Source organism: Corvus kubaryi, unplaced genomic scaffold (genome assembly GCF_017639235.1).
Source record: "Corvus kubaryi isolate FWS band 111438036 unplaced genomic scaffold, C.kubaryi_AGA036_p1.0 134, whole genome shotgun sequence".
Taxonomy (NCBI): Eukaryota; Metazoa; Chordata; class Aves; order Passeriformes; family Corvidae; genus Corvus; species Corvus kubaryi.
In genome coordinates, this window is record NW_024580668.1 from 7,890,430 (window position 1) to 7,911,200 (window position 20,771).

The 20,771-nt window shown below is 53.4% G+C and overlaps 2 protein-coding genes across 2 annotated transcripts in view; one reads left to right on the forward strand and one right to left on the reverse strand.

The window, feature by feature from the left end:
* Positions 1-101: 101 nt before the first annotated feature.
* Positions 102-14,869, forward strand: TTI1 (TELO2 interacting protein 1). Its single transcript, XM_042048614.1, has 7 exons — positions 102-2,543; positions 3,004-3,195; positions 3,969-4,111; positions 4,942-5,082; positions 6,501-6,705; positions 7,386-7,473; positions 13,426-14,869. Exons 1-7 carry the CDS (start codon positions 263-265, stop codon positions 13,658-13,660), a joined length of 3,285 nt encoding a protein of 1,094 aa, XP_041904548.1. The 5' UTR covers positions 102-262; the 3' UTR covers positions 13,661-14,869.
* Positions 14,870-16,529: 1,660 nt separating this feature from the next.
* Positions 16,530-20,771, reverse strand: part of VSTM2L (V-set and transmembrane domain containing 2 like) — a gene marked incomplete at its 5' end in the record, with an annotated part of 12,979 nt that continues 8,737 nt past the window's right edge. Inside the window, 2 exons of the mRNA XM_042051299.1 lie at positions 16,530-17,924; positions 20,546-20,596. Coding sequence (XP_041907233.1) covers positions 17,613-17,924; positions 20,546-20,596 — 363 coding nt within the window. The remainder of the gene's footprint in view (positions 17,925-20,545; positions 20,597-20,771) is intronic.

Sequence of the window (20,771 nt, forward strand, 5' to 3'; positions counted from 1 at the left end):
AGCACTCGCGACTTTTCTCACAGCGCCCGCTCGCGCCCGCGGGAGCTTTGTGGCGCTGACAGCCCCGTTACCTCCGTGTTAGGCCTCCGACGCTTGCGCATTGAGAGCACCCGAGACTTTTCTCACAGTGCCCGCGCCGCTGCGCGGGAACTTTGTGGTGCTGGTTTCGCGGCGTCACTTCCGGCACCCTCAGGGCTGCCCGGCCTGGCCCCAGCGCAGCCCCGACCCCGGGCAGGGCCGCGCGGCTCCCGGTTCCCCCGGCATGGCCGTGTTCGACACCCCGCAGGCGGCGTTCGGGGCGCTGCGCCCCGTCTGCGTGCAGCTGACCCGGGTGCAGACGGTGGAGAACGTGCGGCAGCTGCAGGCGCACCTGGCCGGCGTGAGCGGCGCGGCCCTGCAGGAGCTGCAGGAGTACGTGCTGTTCCCGCTGCGCTTCGCCCTGCGGGTGCCGGGGTCCAAGCAGGAGCGGCTGGTGCAGAGCCTGGTGCAGTGCATCTCCTCCGTGCTTGCGGCGACGTGCGTGAAGAAGCAGGAGCTGCTGCAGGAGCTCTTCTCTGAGCTCTGTACCTGCCTCGCTCCCCCTCCCAGCTCGGGCAAAGCCGCCCCGCTGTCCGAGGAGCTGAAGCTGGCTGTGATCCAGGCACTCCACACCCTGATGCATTCGGCTTATGGGGATGTTATCTTGTCTCTGTACCAACCTTCCACCCTTCCACTCTTAGGATTTGCTGTGTCTTTGCTTCTGACACTTGCAGAGCAAGAAAAAGCAAAGCAAATCAAGATCTCTGCTTTGGAGTGCTTGCAGGTCCTGGTTCTGCAGTGTGACTGCCAGGAGCACCGAGACCTGGATGAAGATGAGGCACAGCAATGTGGGGATTTGTTTGCTTCTTTTCTGCCCGGAATTTCTATTACACTGTCTCGAGTTATTGCTGGAGACATCAAACAAGGTCACAAAACCACCGTTTCTGCCATTAGACTCTTTTATCTGATTGTTGGCTTGGTCATGGCTGACAAACAGCTAGCCAGAATCCCAAAGAGTAAGGAAAAGCTGCCAGTGGAACACAGCAGAATATCAGAGCTAATGATCCACAGAGGACCTGACTGGACTAAAAGTACTGCTGAAAAACTCTCTCTTCTCTTGCATAAAGTGGTTGAATCTTCTTCAGTTCACCCCCACTGGAAGGTGAGACTGGAGCTGGTAGAGCTGGTTCACCACTTACTGAGGAACTGCAGTCAGTCGCTGGTGGACTCGTTCAGTCACCTCTTAAAGGCCTTGGTTGGGCTGGTTAATGATGAAAACAGTGAAGTCCAGAGCAGGTGTAACAAAGTTCTGCAAGGGATTGCAGAGCAGAGGATTGTGGCACAGAACAGGGCTCTTGCTGATGTCCTCTCTGAGAACCTCCATTCCCTTGCCACGGCTCTTCCCCGCCTGATGAACTCTCAGGATGACATGGGCAAGGTTTCCACACTGAGCTTATTGCTCGGCTACCTGAAGCTGCTGGGCCCCAAGATTAACATTGTCCTCAACTCTGTGTCCCACCTGCACCGCCTGTCCAAGGCACTGGTGCAGGTTCTGGAGCTGGACGTGACGGATGTGAAGATAGTGGAGGCCCGGCGCTCTGGGCCACCAGGCCCCTTGCAGCAGGGTGTGCAGAAGGGCAGGTGCCAGAAGAAATACTTCCGCTTCTTCACGGAGGAGAAGGTTTTCCAGCTCCTTCAGCAAGTGTGTCGTGTTCTTGGCTACTATGGGAACCTCTACTTGCTTGTGGATCACTTCATGGGGCTGTACAATGAGTCTGGCCTGTACCGAAAGCAGGCAGCCATGATCCTCAACGAGCTGGTCACCGGAGCTGCCGGAGTGGGAGTGATTGTCCTGCAGGAGAGGGAAGTTCTGCTGAATGTGGATGATCTCAAAGGGTCCATAACATCCATTCTGGATGAATACATGGACCAGGCGAACTGGTATTTGGTCACTAGCACTGACACAGAGGAGAGCAGCCCTGAGCAGTCAGTGCAGCACTCAGGACTCGCTGTCCGTGCGGGAGGGGCGTCCAGCAGCGTTCTCCTTCTGTCCCCGGAGCCCCCAGTCACAACCCGCACCATGAACAGCAACATCTGGCAGATCTGCATCCAGCTGGAGGGTGTCGGCTGCTTTGCTGCTGTTCTTGGGAAGGAGTTCCGGCTGCTGCTGCTGTCAGCTCTCTACCCTGTGCTGGAAAAGGCTGGTGACAGGACTCTGCTCATCAGTGAGACAGCACTGGGGACACTGGCAGACATATGTGAGGCCTGCGGTTATGACTCGGTGCAGTGTTTGATTAATGAGAATTCTGACTATCTGGTGAATGGGATTTCCCTGAATTTGCGCCAGCTGGCACATCAGCCACGTGCTTCCCAGGTCCTGGACACGATGCTGAGGCATTCGGATGCCAGCTTGCTGCCGCTGGTAGAAGATGTAATCCAAGATGTCCTGTCTGCGCTAGATCAGTCTTACAATAGCCAGGCTTCCACCTTCCTCAGAGTCCTCCACTCAGTCATGACAGCTCTAGGTACCAAAACAATGTTTACTTTGTGTAATTCAGCCTTGCTGTCACTACGGGTGGTTGTCTTGGACCTTTCCACTTGCCATGGGAGGTTCCAGGTAGCCAAGGTGCTGCAGTGGGATGGCCACTGTGCTTTGCTTGCTGGGGCAGCGCTCGAGCAAAGATCACCAGTAATTTTCCCTCTTCAGTTTGTCTGGCCTGCTGCCTTTCACAGGAACATGGCCTTTAGTGGCTGAGAAAGGATGGATTCGCTGCTCCCATGAACATTCTGTAGGAGCACATGGCATGTATTCCTTTTTAACATTCCCATACCATCAGGGAGGTGACTGGGATGTGACAGCAGGTGCCTGGATCAGGTGCAATCCCATGAGTTGTGTGAGCCATCTCTCATGGAATCCATGGCACCTTGCTGACTTGCAGGAGGGGATCATGGTTGCTCAGTGACATGTCAGTTCCTCTTTTGCAGTGCAGTGGTTTGGAATGCCCAGCGCTGAGGAACACCAGCAAAGGCAGACTAAGAAGGGGCAGAGCAGGGCTTGGTCCCAGGGGCAGCAGGAGGTGACAATGACAAGGCAAGAAGTGGAACAATTCTTCCTTGACTATGTCAGCCAGAAGCAGATCGCAGAGGGTGATCTTCCTGACCTGGAGGAGGAGACAGGTCAGTGCTGTGTGTGGCTGGAGAGGAGCATGGTCAGCTTGAAGAGAGACTGTGACCTCTGAGGTGTCCTTTTGTCTCGTGGGGGCCTTGGGACCAGGCTGACAGTCTCAGGTCTTTGGGCTGACCTTGGTTCATGTAAAGTGCTGTTGGGTGTTCTCACCTTGTTCTGTTTGAGTGGGGGAGCCAAATGTTTGCAGATCAAGACTTTTCTAGCTCTAAGACACAAGCACAGCATGTTTTTCCTTACCTCATAACAGTTCATTTGGGTTCAGGACCTGAAGTTTCCTCTTTCCAGGATCCTATGCATTTTCCTCATGCTCCCTTGGGAATCTATGTACTATTTACTCCTGGCCAGTGATGCCACTGCTCCCCTTATCACTTGGCCTTGGCAGGCACTGCAGACATTCATATAGGGAACCTTTTAGTCTTTACTGGGCTGTGCTGCAATCCTGACCTTTAAATACTTCATCTTTAAATACGTAGGCTTTTCATTTTTAATAAAAATCAATGGGAAATAAGTCCATGGTGAGAAGAGACTGCAAATGTCAGACCAGCTGCATTGTCCACTAAAGAAAGCGAACATTCTGTAGCCCCACACTCTTAACTGAACCTGACACTAGCCCACAGAACTCATAGGCTTAACTATATCTAAGCACATTAAAAAATGCTAAAGGCCTTACTCGGGAATTTGCGGAGTGGTTGTGGGTGGATATTGTGATCTCCCAGAGCTCCCACATCATTTTCATTACTTCAGTAATGGTTTTGTCTTCCAGATGAGGTTCTCCTTGCTAAGCCAGAGCCCAGCTCTGACACAGAAGGAGAAGCTCCAATGCCAAGCCATGCTCAGCTGGCCAGGGATGTGATGGAGAGGTGCATCCACTTGCTGTCTGACGGGAGCCTCCGAGTGCGGCTGAAGGTCGGTAATCGCCGGCTCTGAGGGGACAGATGGTGCCCATGAATGGGCTGGTAGCTCGTCAGCGTGTGTGCCATGCATGTTGGGCTCCCTGCCATCCCCAGGTTTGTACTGCCATATGCTCGAGCAGGACAGAGCCTCCAAGCCTGGCAAGAGAAAGGGAGGTAGTTTTTCAGGAGCACTCTGGATTAGGAATGGCAGCCAGACGGAACAGAATCTTAAGGGTGACTTTGTACTGGGCACTTTCCCTTAATGCTTAAGACAGTTAAGTCTTGTGCCTTGTCCTTTAGTGGAGGAAACAGAAGCATCTTTCTCCCATCTGTGCCTCCCATCCCCCTTCCTCAGGCTGCAGTGCACAGGCTGATGAATGTTTTTGAAGTTGCTGGGGTGGTGATAAGCAGGGCTAAAAGCCTGGCTTTTTTCTAATTATGAAAACCCTTTGAAGGTGGCCTCCTTTTAAAGTGCAAAGTGAGACAGAAAAATGAGGCATAACCCAGATTCTCATCCCAGCGGCCCCAGCTCTGCCAGGTGATCCTGCTGCCACAGCCGCAGTGGGGTCCGAGTGTGCAGCTCAGCCTGTGGGATCAGGGCAGGAATCCTGCCTTGTTCCCAGCCCAGCTCTGTACCCAGCACAGGTTGTGTCACTGCGGTGCTTGTCCCTTTCCAAACAGGCCTGATCTCTAAGCACTGTTCACTTGTCCCCGTTCCTGTTGCGGTAAAACTGCGCCCTTTGTTATCCATCCCCTCCTCCTGGCTTCCTGACGTGATGCTGGGATTCACCTGAATGCCTGGCACTGCAGCACTCAGAGCCTGTTCCCTCCCCTCCTGCCCAGGTCCTGGACGTGCTGGAGCTCTGTGTAACCGTGCTGCATCCTCATGGAAACCATCTGCTTCCCATGGCTCACCGTGTCTGGCCAGCTCTCGTCACCCGGCTGATTAGTGATGACCCTCTGGCAGTGCTCAGAGCCTTCAAGGTATGGCCATGACTGCCAGCAGCATTTCCAGCTGGGACTTGGGCAGGAAGGGGCTGAGGCAGTGCTGCAGCCCAGGAGAGAGCACCAAGCTCCTGCAGCGATGTTTAAATGTGGTTTGGAGCATGGGGTCACCGCCCTGCAGTGGGTTTGTACCACTCCTGCTGCACCTTGTCCACAGGTAGACCCTCGATGCTGTTCCTGGGGGAGGCAGCAATGTTGGTTGTTATTGCAGGGATGAGAAAAACAGTTGTACAGCCTGAACAGATGTTAGGGGCACCATACAGTGCAGCTTGGCCTTGCTGGAGCCACAGTCCCAGCATCCTCTTTGGAAGTCTCAGATTAAAGATAGGGGAACGTTTCACAATTGAGGCATTGGCAAGGGAGGGGAGAAGTTAAACAAGGATTTGGCCCTATAATGACATTATTAAAGAGTTCCTGACCTTGTCAGCTGGCTCCTTTCTGCTCCTGACTCATGGGCTGGCCAGTAAAGCATCTTTCCAGAGGTTGCCAGCTCCAGCATTGCAGAGGAATTCATCTGCTGGGCAGAGTGAGATTCATTTTAGAATCCTTCAGTGTGAATAAAGAGAGTTTTAATTCCCCAAATTCCAGAAGCCATGCACTAGAATCCCAGAATAGCCATACCTACTGTGTGCCCACCCTAAAAAGAGGTAGAGATTGCTATACAAAACCTAATTAACTCTTGAAAAGTTCAAGCCATCACTACAATTTGCACCCAGCTTGGGTTTTGCTGTATGAATTCCCCCCAAAGTGTCTTCTGCCTAAATTCCAGGACAAGAAGTGTCACATCAGTGTAAAGCAACATAACCAGCATCTCAGTCCTGCACACTGAGACCATGAGCTCAGTGAAGTTCCAAAAGAGAGATTAGTGTTCTGGCCACGTGGACCCTCCCCCCCCCTTTTGTTTTTACATGAATGTAGGACCATTCTCTACCCAGTTTCAGTTTGATCCTGGGCACACACCAGTAGCGCTGGGCGCCCTTTTCTGTGACCAGTTGGCCTTTCTGCTTGCTGATGTGCCTGGAAAGATGAGCTGTCTGCACCAGAAAAGAGATTTAAGGATATAATGATATTTAATGGCATTTTCCATCAGAGACACTTCCACTAATTCTGAGTAAGACTGCACAGCTGCTTTTACCTTTACTGTGCTAATGAGGGAAGGGCAACCCAGGAGGTCAGCTAGGTGACACTGCAGAGCAGGGTGCAGCTCACTCAGCCTCTCAAACATTAACCTTCTGCTCATTATGGGGAAGCTGGGGAAGGTGTGGTTACAATGCTTTCACCTGCAAAAAGAATTCTCCAGGGAGAGGGAATGTCTGAATCCCCCAGCATGGTGTGGATCACTGAACTCCTCCCAGGCTGGTGTGTGCATTGTCCCCTGTAACTGATGTCTCTCTTAGGTGCTGTGTACCCTGGCTCAAACATGTGGGGATTTCCTGAGGCAGAGGTTCTCCAAAGATGTTCTGCCCAAGCTGACCAGTTCCCTTCTCAGCCAGGCCCCAGTGAGTGCCAAAGCTGGGCCTGTGTACAGCCACACACTGGCCTTCAAGCTGCAGCTGGCTGTGCTGCAGGGCCTGGGCTCTCTCTGTGAGAGGCTGGACATGGGTGAGTACCAGGGGAAGCACAGGTTGTGTGGATCTCTGCCAGACTTTATTCTCTCATCTCGACTTGCTCTTCTCCTGCTGCCCATGGAATTGATTTCCTGATCTTCTCCAGCCTGAATCTGTCCTCTTTGGGAGCTCTGTAAAGAGGTGCTGGGCACTCTTTACTCCCTGGGGGACAAAAGGGACTGAAGGTTCCCAGCACATGCAAAATCTGAGTGCTCATCCTGCTTGTGCATGAGAAGAGGGTATGGAATGGAGTGCCTGCATTGCTCTAGGGCTGTTGGGCCATGCTTTGTTCTTACCGGACAAACTGGAGCCCAGGTAAGACTTCTGGATAGCTTGACTGGTTCCATTGTGGGCTTCTCTCTGGGTGACCCTTTAAGACTAGCACATCACACTCTTCTATTGAATGAAATTCTCTGAAATTCTCCCCAAGTAAAATTTTTGGAGCGGACTTTGATGAGGGAGAAGGTTTGCTGGCTAGTTGCTCTTTCCCTCTCAGTGCCCTTGATTGCTTTCCTGGCTTTGCAGCAAGATGCTTAAAAGGCAGGGTCAGAAGAGCTCCAGGTCAGACAGCTCAAAGGCTCAGAAGCCTCTGCTGCCAATTTGGAGCTGATTCCATTAGGCAGCAGCTGCTGAGGAGGTCACCTCCTACCCTTCTTTCCTGTTCCATTTCTGCAGGCGAGAGTGACCTGAATAAAGTGGCAGATGCCTGCCTGATTTACCTCAGCGCCAAGCAACCTGTGAAACTGCAAGAAGCTGCCCAGAGGTAATGTCTCTTAAATGCAGGTGTGTTGGGTGTACAAATAATAGGGGACAGAGGGAACATGGTGATCCCATTCCTTTTACACCCTTCCTGTTCCAGCCTCCATCACATTCAAGTCCTGTACAACAGGATCTCTCATGGAAGTTTTCTGTGGTGAAGTATCATTTACTCCCCAAAATGAGTTAGAGAGGTCAGTTGTCAGCTTGCACAGACATTACAGGTGACCTTGCAGTGCATTTGGGGACAGAAGGAAAGATGTGCTACTTGCTTTTTCCTAACCAAATACTTGAGGTTCTTGGCCCACTGGTGGCATCAAACTGTGGAGGGAAGACAGTTATGGAAGAGGATGTGCCAGGCATTTCCTTGTATTTTATCACTTAATACCTTCTGCAGGCTGGGGGATTTACTTCTGTTACCCTTCCATTTTCCCTGGGCTCCAGCGCAGGCTCTGCCAGGTGGACCAGAGTTTGTTTGGGAAGCTGTCAGTCTTGGCACCAGTGGTGCTCTGAGAAGGCTGGGAGAGTCTAAAAGAGCAAAACCAGTTTAGGTGAACACACTCCAGCTCTAGGAAGTGTTGACAGACATACTTTGCTGCTTGGTGTACAAAATCCTGCTCAGCATGTTCTGCTGTCAGGATAAGAAATCACTATTGTCATATGTTGTCACCTGGAACCAAGGCCAGAGCTTTCAGGAGACAAAACGAGTCCAGGTACAGAACATAGGACATAAATCAAAAAGCCCCTCTGCCGAAGGATGGGGGTGAAAGCCAGCCCCCCTTCTTGTGTGGCCAGCCCTGCCCTCCCCCAAGGGGAGGGGAAACCAGCAGGTTCTGCAGGCTCTGCAGCTTCGGATTTCCAGGGCAGGCTGCTGGAAAGGGAAGCAAAAGGAAGTGCAGCCCATCCATTCCCTTTCACAAAGCACAGGCTCCCGGGGGTGCAGGGTGTGAAGGGCTTTGTGTGGCTGGGCAGCAGTTCAGAGCCAGCGCTCTCCGGAGCTGGAGCATTCCTTTGTTTGTATCCCTGCGCGGGTGGGAGCAGGTTTATTTTTACCTTGGAGGCTTTCACGGCAGCACAGCAGGCTCCGGCAGCATTTGTTCTGCAGAGGGGCTCTGTGCTGTGGGCGTGCACCCCCTTAATGCAATAATGCCTCAGTCTGTGCAAGCAATGCTGGATGAAAAGCAGAACACCAGGATTTATCCAGATATTTGGAATCTGAAGCTTTTAAATCATTAACCAAGCAGCTTGAGAAGCTGTGCAATTTCCCCCCAACAGCAGGGGTGGAGGGAATATGAAATGTGCCCCTGTTGGAAGCTGCATGGTGAAGTGAGCTCACTTGTTGGAGCACAAGGGCAGCAAAGTTCAGGGCAAGTAACATTTTCCTCCTGTATGTTGTTTTTATTGTATTTTGAGGAAAAAATACCGTATGTTTTGCTCCTCCCCCCAGTGCTTTTGATCCACCATACATCACATATGTCAGTGAACCAAGCTGCTCATAGAAGCCCTTGCTGTCTCCTGTTTAACTCCATCGACCAGACACATGTATGCACTGAGGTGTGGCCTGGCCTGTCACCACACAGCAGCATTTGGAGGTTTCTTTTGGGTTTAATTTTTTTTAATTTAGTCCTGTGCAATCCCTGGATTGGATGGATCAGAGTAAATCATATCACACTCACTTTTAACTGTAGTGTCCTGATACGAGGTTTCAGTCTGGAAAAGTCAAAATCAGTTTGCACCGTAGCAATCAGCTCCTGTACCAGGATAGGAATCACTTCTCAGCCACACTTCCCATTTCTATTCTCCAGCTGCTGAACCACCACATTCCTGTGAGTTCTGGCTCTTCTTGCTCTCCATGTTCCTGAAAGTAATCCTGCAAACTGACACAGGTTGTCACACATTTAGGCCCTTTCCATCTAAGCAAGGGCAACGTTATCAGCCTGATACATGAGAAATTCTGCATTTTAAATGCTTCTAAAAACGGATAGACCAGAACTAATCTTAGCCCCAGCCTGAGCGCCAGTGTACGTCACATAACTCAGCTTTATCACTGCAGAAATCATATGAGGTAAAAGAATGCTTGGAACCAGCTTGCCATAGTGATTTATACTAACTGGCCTTTGCTCAGCTCTCAGGATTCTTATTCAACTGATGGGTTGCGACCTGTCAAGAACAAGGTCAGCACTTGCAAAGTCAGTTGTAGCTCCAAAAATCATACACTGACTATATGAGGATTCTGTAGGCATGCACAGAGCTGAGAAGGAATTTTTGGCCAAGGTGCTTGAGCCACACAAAAAAAGGAAAAAGGGAGTTTGGCTATCATCCAGGGATGTTATCATGCCCCAAGGAGTCTGCTTAATCCCATTTATGGGACCCTGTAGCTTTATTAGATGAAGCAGTGGGAGGAAGTGATTTTTGTAACTGCAGCTTCCTGGAATACTCAACAGGCAAAAATAGATGCTGGGAAAAAAAGAACTCCAGCATATCTGAGGAAGAGAAAATGGGACAATAACAATAGGCTTTACTAGAAGATGACTGCTGGGAGTATTCCAGGAGAGTATTATCCAAAGCTTTTTAAAAAACTAAACAAACAAAAAACCAAATGCAAAATCACCAAAGGGACCAAACTTGCTGAAGAAGAGTTTGGGAATGCCAAAGAGCACTAGAAAAGTCTTTGCCTTCATTGAAGAAGATGAGCCAGCGCAAGGGTGGGGAGGTGCCCAGAAAGCCTTGAGCAAGGGGGTTATGTGGGGCCCCAGCACTGGGAACAAGGTGGGGGGAGATGGTGGAAATTGAAAGTCACAATATGTAAATCTGAGCTTCTCGTCAATTTGTGAAGTTGCATCATCCGTGACAAGCTTTTCACTTCAGGGAATAAAACCTTGAAGGAAAAGAGATTAGGAAATTGTCACTGGCCCCTGTTAAAACTGACAAGTCATTTTCCTGTCTTTCAGTTTCAAGTGACTGTTTTGAAATTTACACAATTCCTACTAAATTTTTGCAGCCCATGACCTTTCAGTCAACAGTCTGGATAGGAATGATTTTTTTTCCCCCTAAGATGCCAAAATAATTTCCTCAGTTCTTACCAAAGCCTGTGGTGAGCTGTATCCAGTTAAACATTCAGCAGGGATGGAAAGCCAGGAAGCCTTTTCCTTCTGCCAGTCTGTGCCATGGCTTTGCTTGGAGTTTGGGAAAAGACAAGGCAACAGAATAGCCAAACTGCTCTGTGCTAGTAGAACGGGTTTAGCACACTTGGGACCCATATGAGCTATTCTGGGACCTTTTTTGATACAAAGCTTGATTATGCAGCTTACCTCTTTTGGTTTGCTTGTGTTCTTTGTTGGATACTCATTGTCAGCTGTCACTCCCAGGCTGGATTGAACCACACCAGAACAGCCACCTGCTCAAGGCAAAATTCAATAAAGTGATATTTAAGGAAAAAAAAAAAAAAAAAGAAAAAGGCAACAACAGAAAACAAACTTAGATTAACCCCAGGATTCTTTGCTATGGAAACAGGTTGCTTGGAAACTACCCCAGAGTTAGTTTGAAAATGTAAAAGTCAAGTTGTTCTTTAAGCTGCAGAGCACTCCAGGCTACCAGGGATAATCACAGTCCCGAGTCATTATGGGCACCAGAGGCAGTGAGTTCTCCAGGGTCTGGATAATCTCTGAGGGTCGCTTTCTCTGGAGCAACTGACTGGGAAGAGGTTGGAGAGCAAAGTGTCTGTGCTGTGAGTGTAAGAGCTACAGCTGTGTGTGTGCTGGGGATCGGCAGCCTGCTGCACAATATTCCCCATTCTGACATTCACTTCACAGCAATTCATTGTCCTTGCCTGCTCCTATGCCAGCCATAAGGAGCAAGGATTATCTCTGCAGCTGCCCACCAGTAGCAGCACACTGAAAACGGGGTGGAACCACTGGGAGCTGCTGTTTTCTGGCAGACAGAGCCGTGTGCTCCTGCTGCCACAGCCAAGCTGAGGGCACGGGCAGGGCAGTGTCTGGAGAGCTGGACCCAGGATGGCAGCGGTGAGAGCTCCATACCCTGCCCCTGCCAGCCCCTTGCTTGGGCTGGCACCGAGTTGGCCATCCTCCCCTTCCAGTCAGCAGAGCTGCAGGAACAAAGCCAGGGGAATGAGGAGTCCTGTGAGCTCACCTGCATCTGGGCAATCCACAGAAAAAAGTCATGTTGCTGAGGCAGCTGTTGCCAAGCCCAGCTATCACTGTAGAGCACATTCCCACTGGTTCCTCTGGAGCAGGCAGATAGGCACCACCAGCACCTTTGGCAGAGGACACTGCCAACAGCTTCAGTGGTGACATCTCCCCTCTTCTGTTCAGAGACCTGCACTGAGGGACAGGCAAGGTGTTAATGGCAGAGAGGCAAAAGCAGCAGATTTGGCTGTGCACGGAGTAACGAGTCACATCCACAGGGTTATTGTGAAGAGGAGAGGGAGCTCTCTCCTACCTTCATCTCATTTCTGTGCTCTTTCACATTACTCTTGGCACTGCACTCCTTTTCAGAGGAGAGATTCTCAAAGGGATTTCTCCCTGCTTTGCGTAGGAAGCAGCCTCACTTTAGGGATGAAAGTTCTTCCATGAGAAATTTGGACAGCAATCAGATCTGGATTTTGCATAGCTTTTGTAGCAGGTGATCTTTGCTTTTAGAAAGGGAGTTCAGTCCTGTGCTTCTTGGGGGAACAGAGACAGACCTACCTGATTTCCCATTACCTCACCTGGCAGTTGTTCTCCTCACAGCTCCATGATTTCAGTGAAAACTAAAGACCTGAAGATGCATGGCCAGGCTTTACTGGGATCTTGGAAAACTGTACCATAGGTGTGGTGAGTGCTGAGTGCCTTTGGTGCTCACAGAGCACTCAGCATTATTCAGGAAAAGGCCTTGCAAATTCCAGTCTTATTTTGTTCATGGCACAGCCAGAGAATTTAATACCAGTTACGCCCCATACACCTTCTGTGCATTAAACCCTGACAAAAACCTAGCCGAGCCCAAATGTTGCTGCAGGGAGAACTGGCAGGAGGGGGTGGGTAAGTGTAGGTCAAACAAATCAGCATTTGCTCTTTCACTCCTTGAGCTTCCTGCTCTCCAGCAGCAGCTGTGTCCCAGCAGCTCACAGCTGGGCCCCTGTGTGAAGGGCAGGCTGGAAAGGCAAATCCCATCTTACTGAGGTATGGAAATGCAAAGTGAAAACCATCAACACAGCAGTAAATCTGCAGAGGAAGTTGTAATTCCTCTTTTCCTTCATTCTGTTGTTAATGAAGGTTGTGTTTGGTTTTGGTTTAAAATCCTGCTTTGTGAAAGGTACTGTGCAGAAGGACAAAAATTTGGAGGCAGCTAATAAGGACTTGGGAAGGTGGGAGACCTCACTTGAGCAAAAAGCCCTCAAATACAGTGTTGAGCTTCCTTTGGGGCCCAGCCTGGGCAGCTGTCCCCAAATATCCTTGGGTTTGCCACCTCTGGAAAGGCAGAGAAGCCCAGATGAGTTAACTGACTCACTCCCCAAAAACCAGAGAGGGCAGTGAGCAACTTCTCCCAAGATCTCCGCAGGAGCTGTTGTCCAAAAGATCCCGGATATGCGTAGCACATGCAGTCACCCACAGTCACCTCCCCAGCATGAACGACAGGCAGATTTAGGCTTACGCCAGCAACAGCTCACAGTGCCAGCACCAAGCCTGGGTCAGTTCTGCACCAGCTGCTTGTTTGATGTCCATAAGTGACTGTGCAGTATCATAAATATTTTTCTCCCATGTGCCAGTGGCTGTGAGGCTCAGAGCTGCTTTCTCGGGCACAGGGGCCACTGCACTGCCCTCTGTAAAGAGTCGAATATGTGCAGCTGCCAGAGGTTGTGGACACCATCAAAGCTTTCCTTAGCTCTTAATAACCCTGTTGGGTGCCAACCAAAAAGCCTTGTTCTTACTCTTCTTTCCTTTCTTCCTGCTGTTTTCCAAAGTGTTTTCCTGCACTTGATGCACGTAGACCCTGACAGCACCTGGCTGCTCCTGAACGAGGTGTGCTGCCCCGAGGGGTACGACCCCCCCCACGCCAGCCTGCGCCCAGTGAAGCTCAGCGGGATGGGGCGGCCACGGAACGAGCTCACGGACAACGTGCTGCTCCTGCTCCAGAGGCTGCAGCAGCAGGAGGGCACAGGGCCCGGGACCGGCACACAGGAGGCATCTCCTCCCTGACAGACCTACACAGCAGCTGGGATGGGAAAGAGGAACCACCAGGGTAGAGCTCACCTGGGAAAACAGCATCGCTGAGGATCCAAATGGTTCAGGGGCGAAGGAAGGGCTGCCCAGTCTGGGGCACTGGCTGAGACACCATCCCCGTGGCAGAAGGTTTATTTTTTGAAGTGGTGTTTGAGGATGAGGTGGGTACATGACCCTGACTTCTCCTGACTTGTGCCTCGCCAGCACCATATGCAGAGAAAATGGCACATCTATTTCAAATTGTTCAGTATGAAGAGTGAGTCATCTTCAAGAAATGATCCTTGGAGGTTGTCCCTGTAGCGCCCCCCACACCTCTCTGACCTCCTCACAGCTGTGATGATCCCTCCCATTCTCCACTGGGCAGTGACTGACAACTGAAAGCAAAAGCTTTTTCTGGCCTTTACCCTTCCCCGAAAGAGAATCTTGTTTGGGGTGCACTATAAACCTGTTCTTTTTAAAACCAGCTAATCTCAGAAGAAGTTAAAGTGCATTTCCAATAAATTCCTCACCTGTGTTACTGGCAAGAACAACATGTCCTCTCAGAAGCATCAGGGCTGCTCCTCACAGCTGCAGTTTGCTGAGACTGGCTGGAGGCAGCCAAACGTGCTCTATTCTCCATCTCACTCTCTGTGAGGTTCTGTAGAGAATCAGCCAGCCCTGATTTATACCTGGGAGTGATTCTCCCATGCCCAGGTCACAGTTCTCTCAGGCCATTCTAACCCCCACCCCAAGGAGAATTAGATGAAGCACCTGCTTATGCCCCGGCACAGCCTCTGTGTCCACGGTCAGATGGTGCTGGCAGTGACAGGGACTGTGAGCACAGTGGCATCCCAGCAGTGCCATGGTTTGTCAGAGTAGGTATAACATGGTCCAGCGAGCAGAGGATGACTCGTCTTTGGGGTCAGCTCACTCCCCCTGCTGAGGGGCCTCTCCCCTGATCGCCAGTTCCCACATCCCCAGGCTCTTTCCGCAGAGATTGTCCACAGGCACTGCTTTGCTCAGCTGCTCCCAGATCTCACCTGCTCCTGGATCTCTCAGCTTCACCTGAGCAGCTCCTGGCAGCAGGCTGCCTCCTGACACTCGGGGAAGTTCTATGCAACTGAAGCAAAAGGGCAGATCTTGACTAAATTTGGAAGCAAGCTCAGAAATACAAAACCCAAAGCAATAAATGGATTGTTACAGAGAGCAGGCTTGTGCATGACTGTTGCAATCCTGGGTGAGCATCCAAAACATGTCTCTGCTGGTGGGCCCAAGGGCACTGCCTCTGCTGCCCACATCCCTCAGCTGAAGTTACTTCCCCTTGTCTCCCTGGTTTTATTCAGGCTTTACTCCTGGTTGCTTCTCTAGGGAAAACACAAGTCAGTGACTTTTTACCCAGTCGGACAGGGCTGCAGGTCAGCTTTACTCTTTTTGTAATATCTGTTCAGTGCTTAACGCTGGTTGGGTTCTATACAAAGGAGCCTTCAGAGCTGCTGTGACAGGGCAGGCACGGAGGTGAAATACTGCCTTTGGTTTCCGAGCGCCCTTGGGGCTGGTGCAGTTTTCTGGGTTGTTGTAGCACTTGACAAAACTCATCCATTAGGTGCAGATGCTGCATCCAGCCTCGCTCTGCTCAGCTCTGCGGTGGTGGGGACTCCAAGGACCCAGCCTGCCCATGCCAAGGCTTGCCATCGTGCAGGACAGGCGTGGGATTCAAGGGCAGCACTGTCCATCACTGCCCAGTGCCCAGGCACCAACCACATCACCCAGCCAGGGCTCTGGCACAGCTGACTGCACAGAGCCCCCCTGCCAGAGCCTGTGATTCACAGTGCTGTCCCAAAGATTCTCCCCACAGCCTCAGCCCCAGCCAGCAGGTGGGTGCTGGTGGTAGGAGAGGCTGTCCTGCCTGTCACAGTCAGCTCCTCTCAGCTTCGTTATCGCCCTTGCTTTATTGGAGGCTGAGTAAATTGCTTTTGTCTGAGGCAGGATAATGGCTGGGAGAGGGACTGCGTGAAAATAGCATTTTCATGAGGCTGGTTCCTCCCCAGCAGTGACTTGCATATTAAGCTCAGCCCCTTCACAAGCCCAGGGCCTTCCCTGCTCAAACCCTCCTCCACCAAGCAGCCCCCAACACACTGGGGTGGGGACCCCCTGGCTGCCCCCACTCTAGCCACCCCCTCTGGGATCAGGGAGCTGAGAAAGCTGTGTCCATCCACCTCCTCTGTGCCCAAACACAGCCAGGACCATGGGGGACCGCCACATCTGGGGCTGGGGGCACCATCCCCCGGCACCAGTGCATCCAGCCATGCACATGGATCTAGCAGGGTCCTCTCCTCAACTCCTGCTCCCAAGATTTCCTATGAACTCAGCAAAATTAATCTCTTCTAATAAAACCTGTTATTGTTGAAGCTCACCTCTGGGTTTTACAAATCACTATGCTGCACAGCAATTTGTTTACTCCCCGTTTGAGGTGATTTGCAGCCTCCTGCCCTCCCTAGCGTGTCCCTGGCTCTTCCTTTTCCTCTGCCGGGGCCTGTTTTTTGCTGCACAGAAAAGGGCTGGACCCCGGCAGCTCACCCAGCCACCCCTCAGGACCCGGCACCCCAAGGCCACAGCGTGGAGCATCCCTGGCTCACCTGGGACCTTGCTGTATCCTGCACCCCTCAGGGCAGCAGCTCCCGAGCTGGGCAAAGCTCCCCAGCTGCGGCTTTTTAATGCTCTGAGCCCTCAGCTGCAGGTGACAATGCTGATGCCCACCCTCATCCCCATCCCCACCAGCCCCAGTTCTGCGCCTTTTTCCTCAAGGCAGTGCCAAAGCCGTGTCCCCTCGCCATGCCAGGGGCAGAGAACGCAGACCCGCAGAGGCTTTGTTTAAAGAGCTTTATTAGCTGCAGCAGGTCTGATGGTGGCAGGCTGGGGGGCGGCAGGGGAGCAGCGCCCGGCACCCGGGCAGGGAGGCTCGGGACCCCCCTCTCCCTCCCCTCAGCTCCGTCCCCAGTGGCCGTGGTCACCCGTGGGGACAGCAGGGACGGGCTCTGCTGTTTGCACTGCGACACAGGAGCCCGTGGGCCAGACCCTGCCCGGGGCAATGCGGTGCTGTGGCCTGGGAGGGAGCGATGCTTGACTGGGAGGGGGCCAAAAGCCACGCCGGCACGGGCAGCGGGACGGGGCCAGGGTGGGCGGGGCTGGCGGATGAGCCCCCCATCCTCTGTGAAATGCGAGGGGCAAGAGGAGTGATGGGTGCAAGGGGCCAGCGATGGCACAGCTTCCCAGCCACACACGGAGCACGGGCAACTGCCTGGCTGAGCGATGCCAGAGCGTGCCGGGAGGATGCCAGGGATGTGCCGTGCCGTCCTTCCTCTGCTGAGCTCAGGCCTTGACGTGTTGGGGGCTGCGGGGCAGGCAGGGACAGGGCAGGGCGAAGGGGATACACACGGGCTGTAGGATGGAGGCTGGAACATAGATACGCACTGTGGGGCTGGAACCGAGCAACTAAACGGGGCAACCTACAGGAAGAGGCGGCTGGGTCTGCGAAGCACAGGGGAGGGCAGGGAGGGTCCCGCGGGCAGGAGGGTCCCCGCTGGGCAGAGAGCTGGGACACAGCACAGCCCGCGGCACCACGGTGGCAGCGGGCAGCGGGCGCCCACCCGCACAAGGCCGGGGGGATGGGGACCACCACGTGTGGGCACAGGCCCTGGCCCCGGGCACAGCCCCAGCGATGCACCCATGGCACTGACAGGTCCGGCTCCCACAGCGCCCCGAGCCCTGGCACCGCTGTGCCCCCGTGGCTGGGGAGAAACCCGCGGCGCCGCGCGGGAGAGGGAGGTGGGGAGGGGTGCTGGACAAGACGAGATGGTTGGGCCAGTCTCTGGCAGGGGGTGCGGGACCCTTGGTGGCTCCGCTGAGTCCGGGGCGGAGGGGGGCTCCGGCGTCCCCCCACACCGCCCACCTACAGCACACAGGAGGCGTCTGCCGAGCGCTTCTTCAGCTCCTTCCCGGCTTTGTGGTGGTGGTGGTGGTGGTGTGCGTGGGCTGAGCCCGGCGCGGCGAGCTCTGCCAGAGGGGCCTCCCGCAGCTCGGTGTCCTGGGGGTGCCCCGGGCCCCCCGCTGCCTCCACCCGCAGGTACGCCTTCACCTTGTGGTGCCGTGCCTTGCCGTCGCTGGAGTCGATCACCCGGCACTCGTACGTCCCCTCGTCCTCCAGCTTCACCCGCGACAGCCGCAGCTTGTGGGAGATGTTGCTGCCGACCACCTTCACCACCTGCATCGGGGCAGACGGAGGAGGGTCAGGGGGCCCCCAGGACTGCCACTGCCCCCCAGACACCCGGGTCAGTGCCACGCCCGACCGTGTGCCGCCACGCCATGCCCCAGCCTTGTGCTGGGGAGGACACGGTAAAGGTTGGTGAAGTTGGTGCGGGGGGACGCAGCCCCAGCCTGAGCCCACAGGATGATGGAAGCCCTGGCTCGCACCCGGCCACGCAGGGCTCGGAGATCGATGCAGAACCACGCTGGCTAATTAGCTTTTCTACCAAATTGATTCTCTCTCAGTATTTATCACCCAATGAAATTTAAGACTTACTCACTAGCCAGAGCCGCGGCTGCTCTGGGCTGGGTCAATAAATCAGATTTATAACCCACCCCGAGGCCCCTGGCTCTGTTCCCTATAATCACACTGGATGGCAAAGGCCATTTTTCTACTCGCCGCTGCATTTGTTAGCTGAGGATTTTATGGTGTTTGGAAACAGGGCTGGAGAGGGGCAAAACCCACCCCAAACAGCACAGGAGGCAGCGTGGAGACCAAGACCCCTCAATGTCCCCTCAGCCCCATACTGTGGGGGCATCCAGTGCTGGCACATGAAGGCACCTGCCCACGCATGCACATACAAACACACGTGAGCACACACAAGCTGCTGTGTTCCACTGCCCTGCACACCATGGGTTGCTGAGAGGCAGCTGGTGCTGCAGGTCACAGCCAGAGCCACCCCAAACACCGTCTGAGGGCTGCTCAGAGCCCCCATGAAGCCGTGAGCCCCAATCCTGCATCACTGGGAGTGGGGGTCTGTGGGGACAGGACAAGGCAGGGGCAGGAGCTGCCAGGCCCCGGTGTGAGTGTGCCCAGATGCTGAGACTGTCATGGGAAAGGAGCTTCAAAAAAACCTCTTAGTCGGGAGAGCCAGAAGTCACTGAAATTAATGGCTGGGAAATCTAGAACTAATAAAATAAAACCCCAATTTGCTGGTGCCACCAGTGGCCACGGAGCCGCTACCCAGCAGGTCACTGAGCCCCAGGAGGGAGGATTTTATGACCAGCCATAACTCCTGTGGCTCTGCCAGCACAGGCAGGGCAGCGATGGCCCTCACTGCCCACAGGAATGGGGCAGAGACCCTGGCACAGCCAGGATGGGCAGATTTGCTGTGCCCAGCTCAGCCCTGTGGTGTGCCATTGGATTCAAAGGGGGAAAAAATAAACCCAGACCTATCGTGTTTCACTTCTCCTCATCCCTGCAAAGCATCTCCAGCACCAGGTGTGTTTGGTGGATAACACACAGCCAAAGGGTGCCTGGCACAGTGGCTTCTGCGAGGGATTTATGTCCCCCCTCACTGTTTGACTCTGCTGTTTGTTCCCAGTCACCTGCTGTTGTGGCTGCACCGCAAGTTCCATCAGAACCACCCGTGCTCATTTACCTCCTCCATTCCATAAACACTTAATGATCAAGGACATTTGAAATAACAACAAACAAAAGAGGTTTGAAGCTCCAGCCTCTCCCTGCTGGCTGTATCTGGAGGAGGCAGCAGAGACCTTGAATGATTCAAAATAAATCCTGGTTACACTTGCACACCCATCAATTCCATCCCAGCGTGCAATTAACTGCCTAATTATGCTGAAACATGCGACGGGTAAGCTGAGAGGAAGTGCTGGCCCCAGGATGACTCCATGCACCCACCTTGGCCCTTCCTGCCCCTGAAGCAGGGCTTGGGTGGGATGCAGGGAGCAGCAGCCCCCCGAGCTCAGCAGATGGGGTCTGGCAGAGCCCAGGCTCTGGCTGATCCAGCAGCAGTCCTGGAATGTTGCTGCTTGTGGGGCAGGGAGCCACAGCACCCTGGTGAGGGACAGATCCTGGAGGAACCTGCTTATGTTTGGATATGGATTGTGGGTGTGAGTTAATCAAAGGGGACATGACCTCTGGAGGGGGATTCGTTACCAGCAAGAGAATCATGTGCTGGTCCTGCAGATGGGCGCTGAAAGTCGAGGCCCTCCCTTGGGAATGGTTCTTGCATTTTACCCCTCATAAAAGACTCTTGATCATTTCCCTTGATCATTTCCCGGGGATGAGGGACAGATCCTGGGTGTGAGGGGCACCCATCTGAGAAGACACAGGTGCTTGACCGACCCCATCCCCCCTTGCTCACTCAGTGAAGGAAAAATGGAAGTGCCAGGAGAGGCTGCCAGGTGACAGTGGGAAGCTTTCCAGCACTGCTCTGTGTCTGTGGCACCCTCAAATGCAGAGCTCCCCCCGGCAGGGAGAGCCAGGGGGGCACGCACCTGGCAGCAGAAGGCCAAGAGTGTTTTATTTAACTGATTAGTCATTCTGCTCACATGAGTCTAAATGGCTTTGGGATGCTAATCCGCTGAGTCAATTGGATTATTTTATCCCTGGCATTAAAGTGTCGCTCAGAATGCAGGACGAGGCTCAGGGTCCAGGCTGTGCCTCTTGGTGCCAGGGATAGCAGGGCATCCCTCATCCTGGTCACCCCCAGCACTGAGCCAGGGCAGACCCAGCTCTCCCACCCTGGTGTTCCCAGCCTGTGGCACTGGGACCAGCAGAATGTCCCAGTGAGCCCTCAAGCACAGCCCCCCACAAGAACCATCATTCAAACTCACGCTGATTTTTGTTGCCTCCTTCCCAGGCTCCTCTGGTGGTGATGATATCAGCTGTAGGAAAAACAGGGTAGGGGAGACCAGAGAGGGAAGAGAAATGGTCAGCTCAGCCCACCAGACCCCTTCCCACTCCCAGGATGGCTGCCCTAAGCAAGGAGGAAGAGGGAGAAGGGAGAAGGGAGAAGGGAGAAGGGAGAAGGGAGAAGGGAGAAGGGAGAAGGGAGAAGGG

Coding starts and splice junctions, on each gene's coding strand:
- TTI1 (XM_042048614.1), top strand. CDS start 263: ATGGCCGTGTTCGACACCCCGCAGGCGGCGTTCGGGGCGCTGCGCCCC. Junction 3,196..3,968: donor TGACCTGGAGGAGGAGACAG/GTCAGTGCTGTG, acceptor TTTGTCTTCCAG/ATGAGGTTCTCCTTGCTAAG. Junction 4,112..4,941: donor GCCTCCGAGTGCGGCTGAAG/GTCGGTAATCGC, acceptor CCTCCTGCCCAG/GTCCTGGACGTGCTGGAGCT.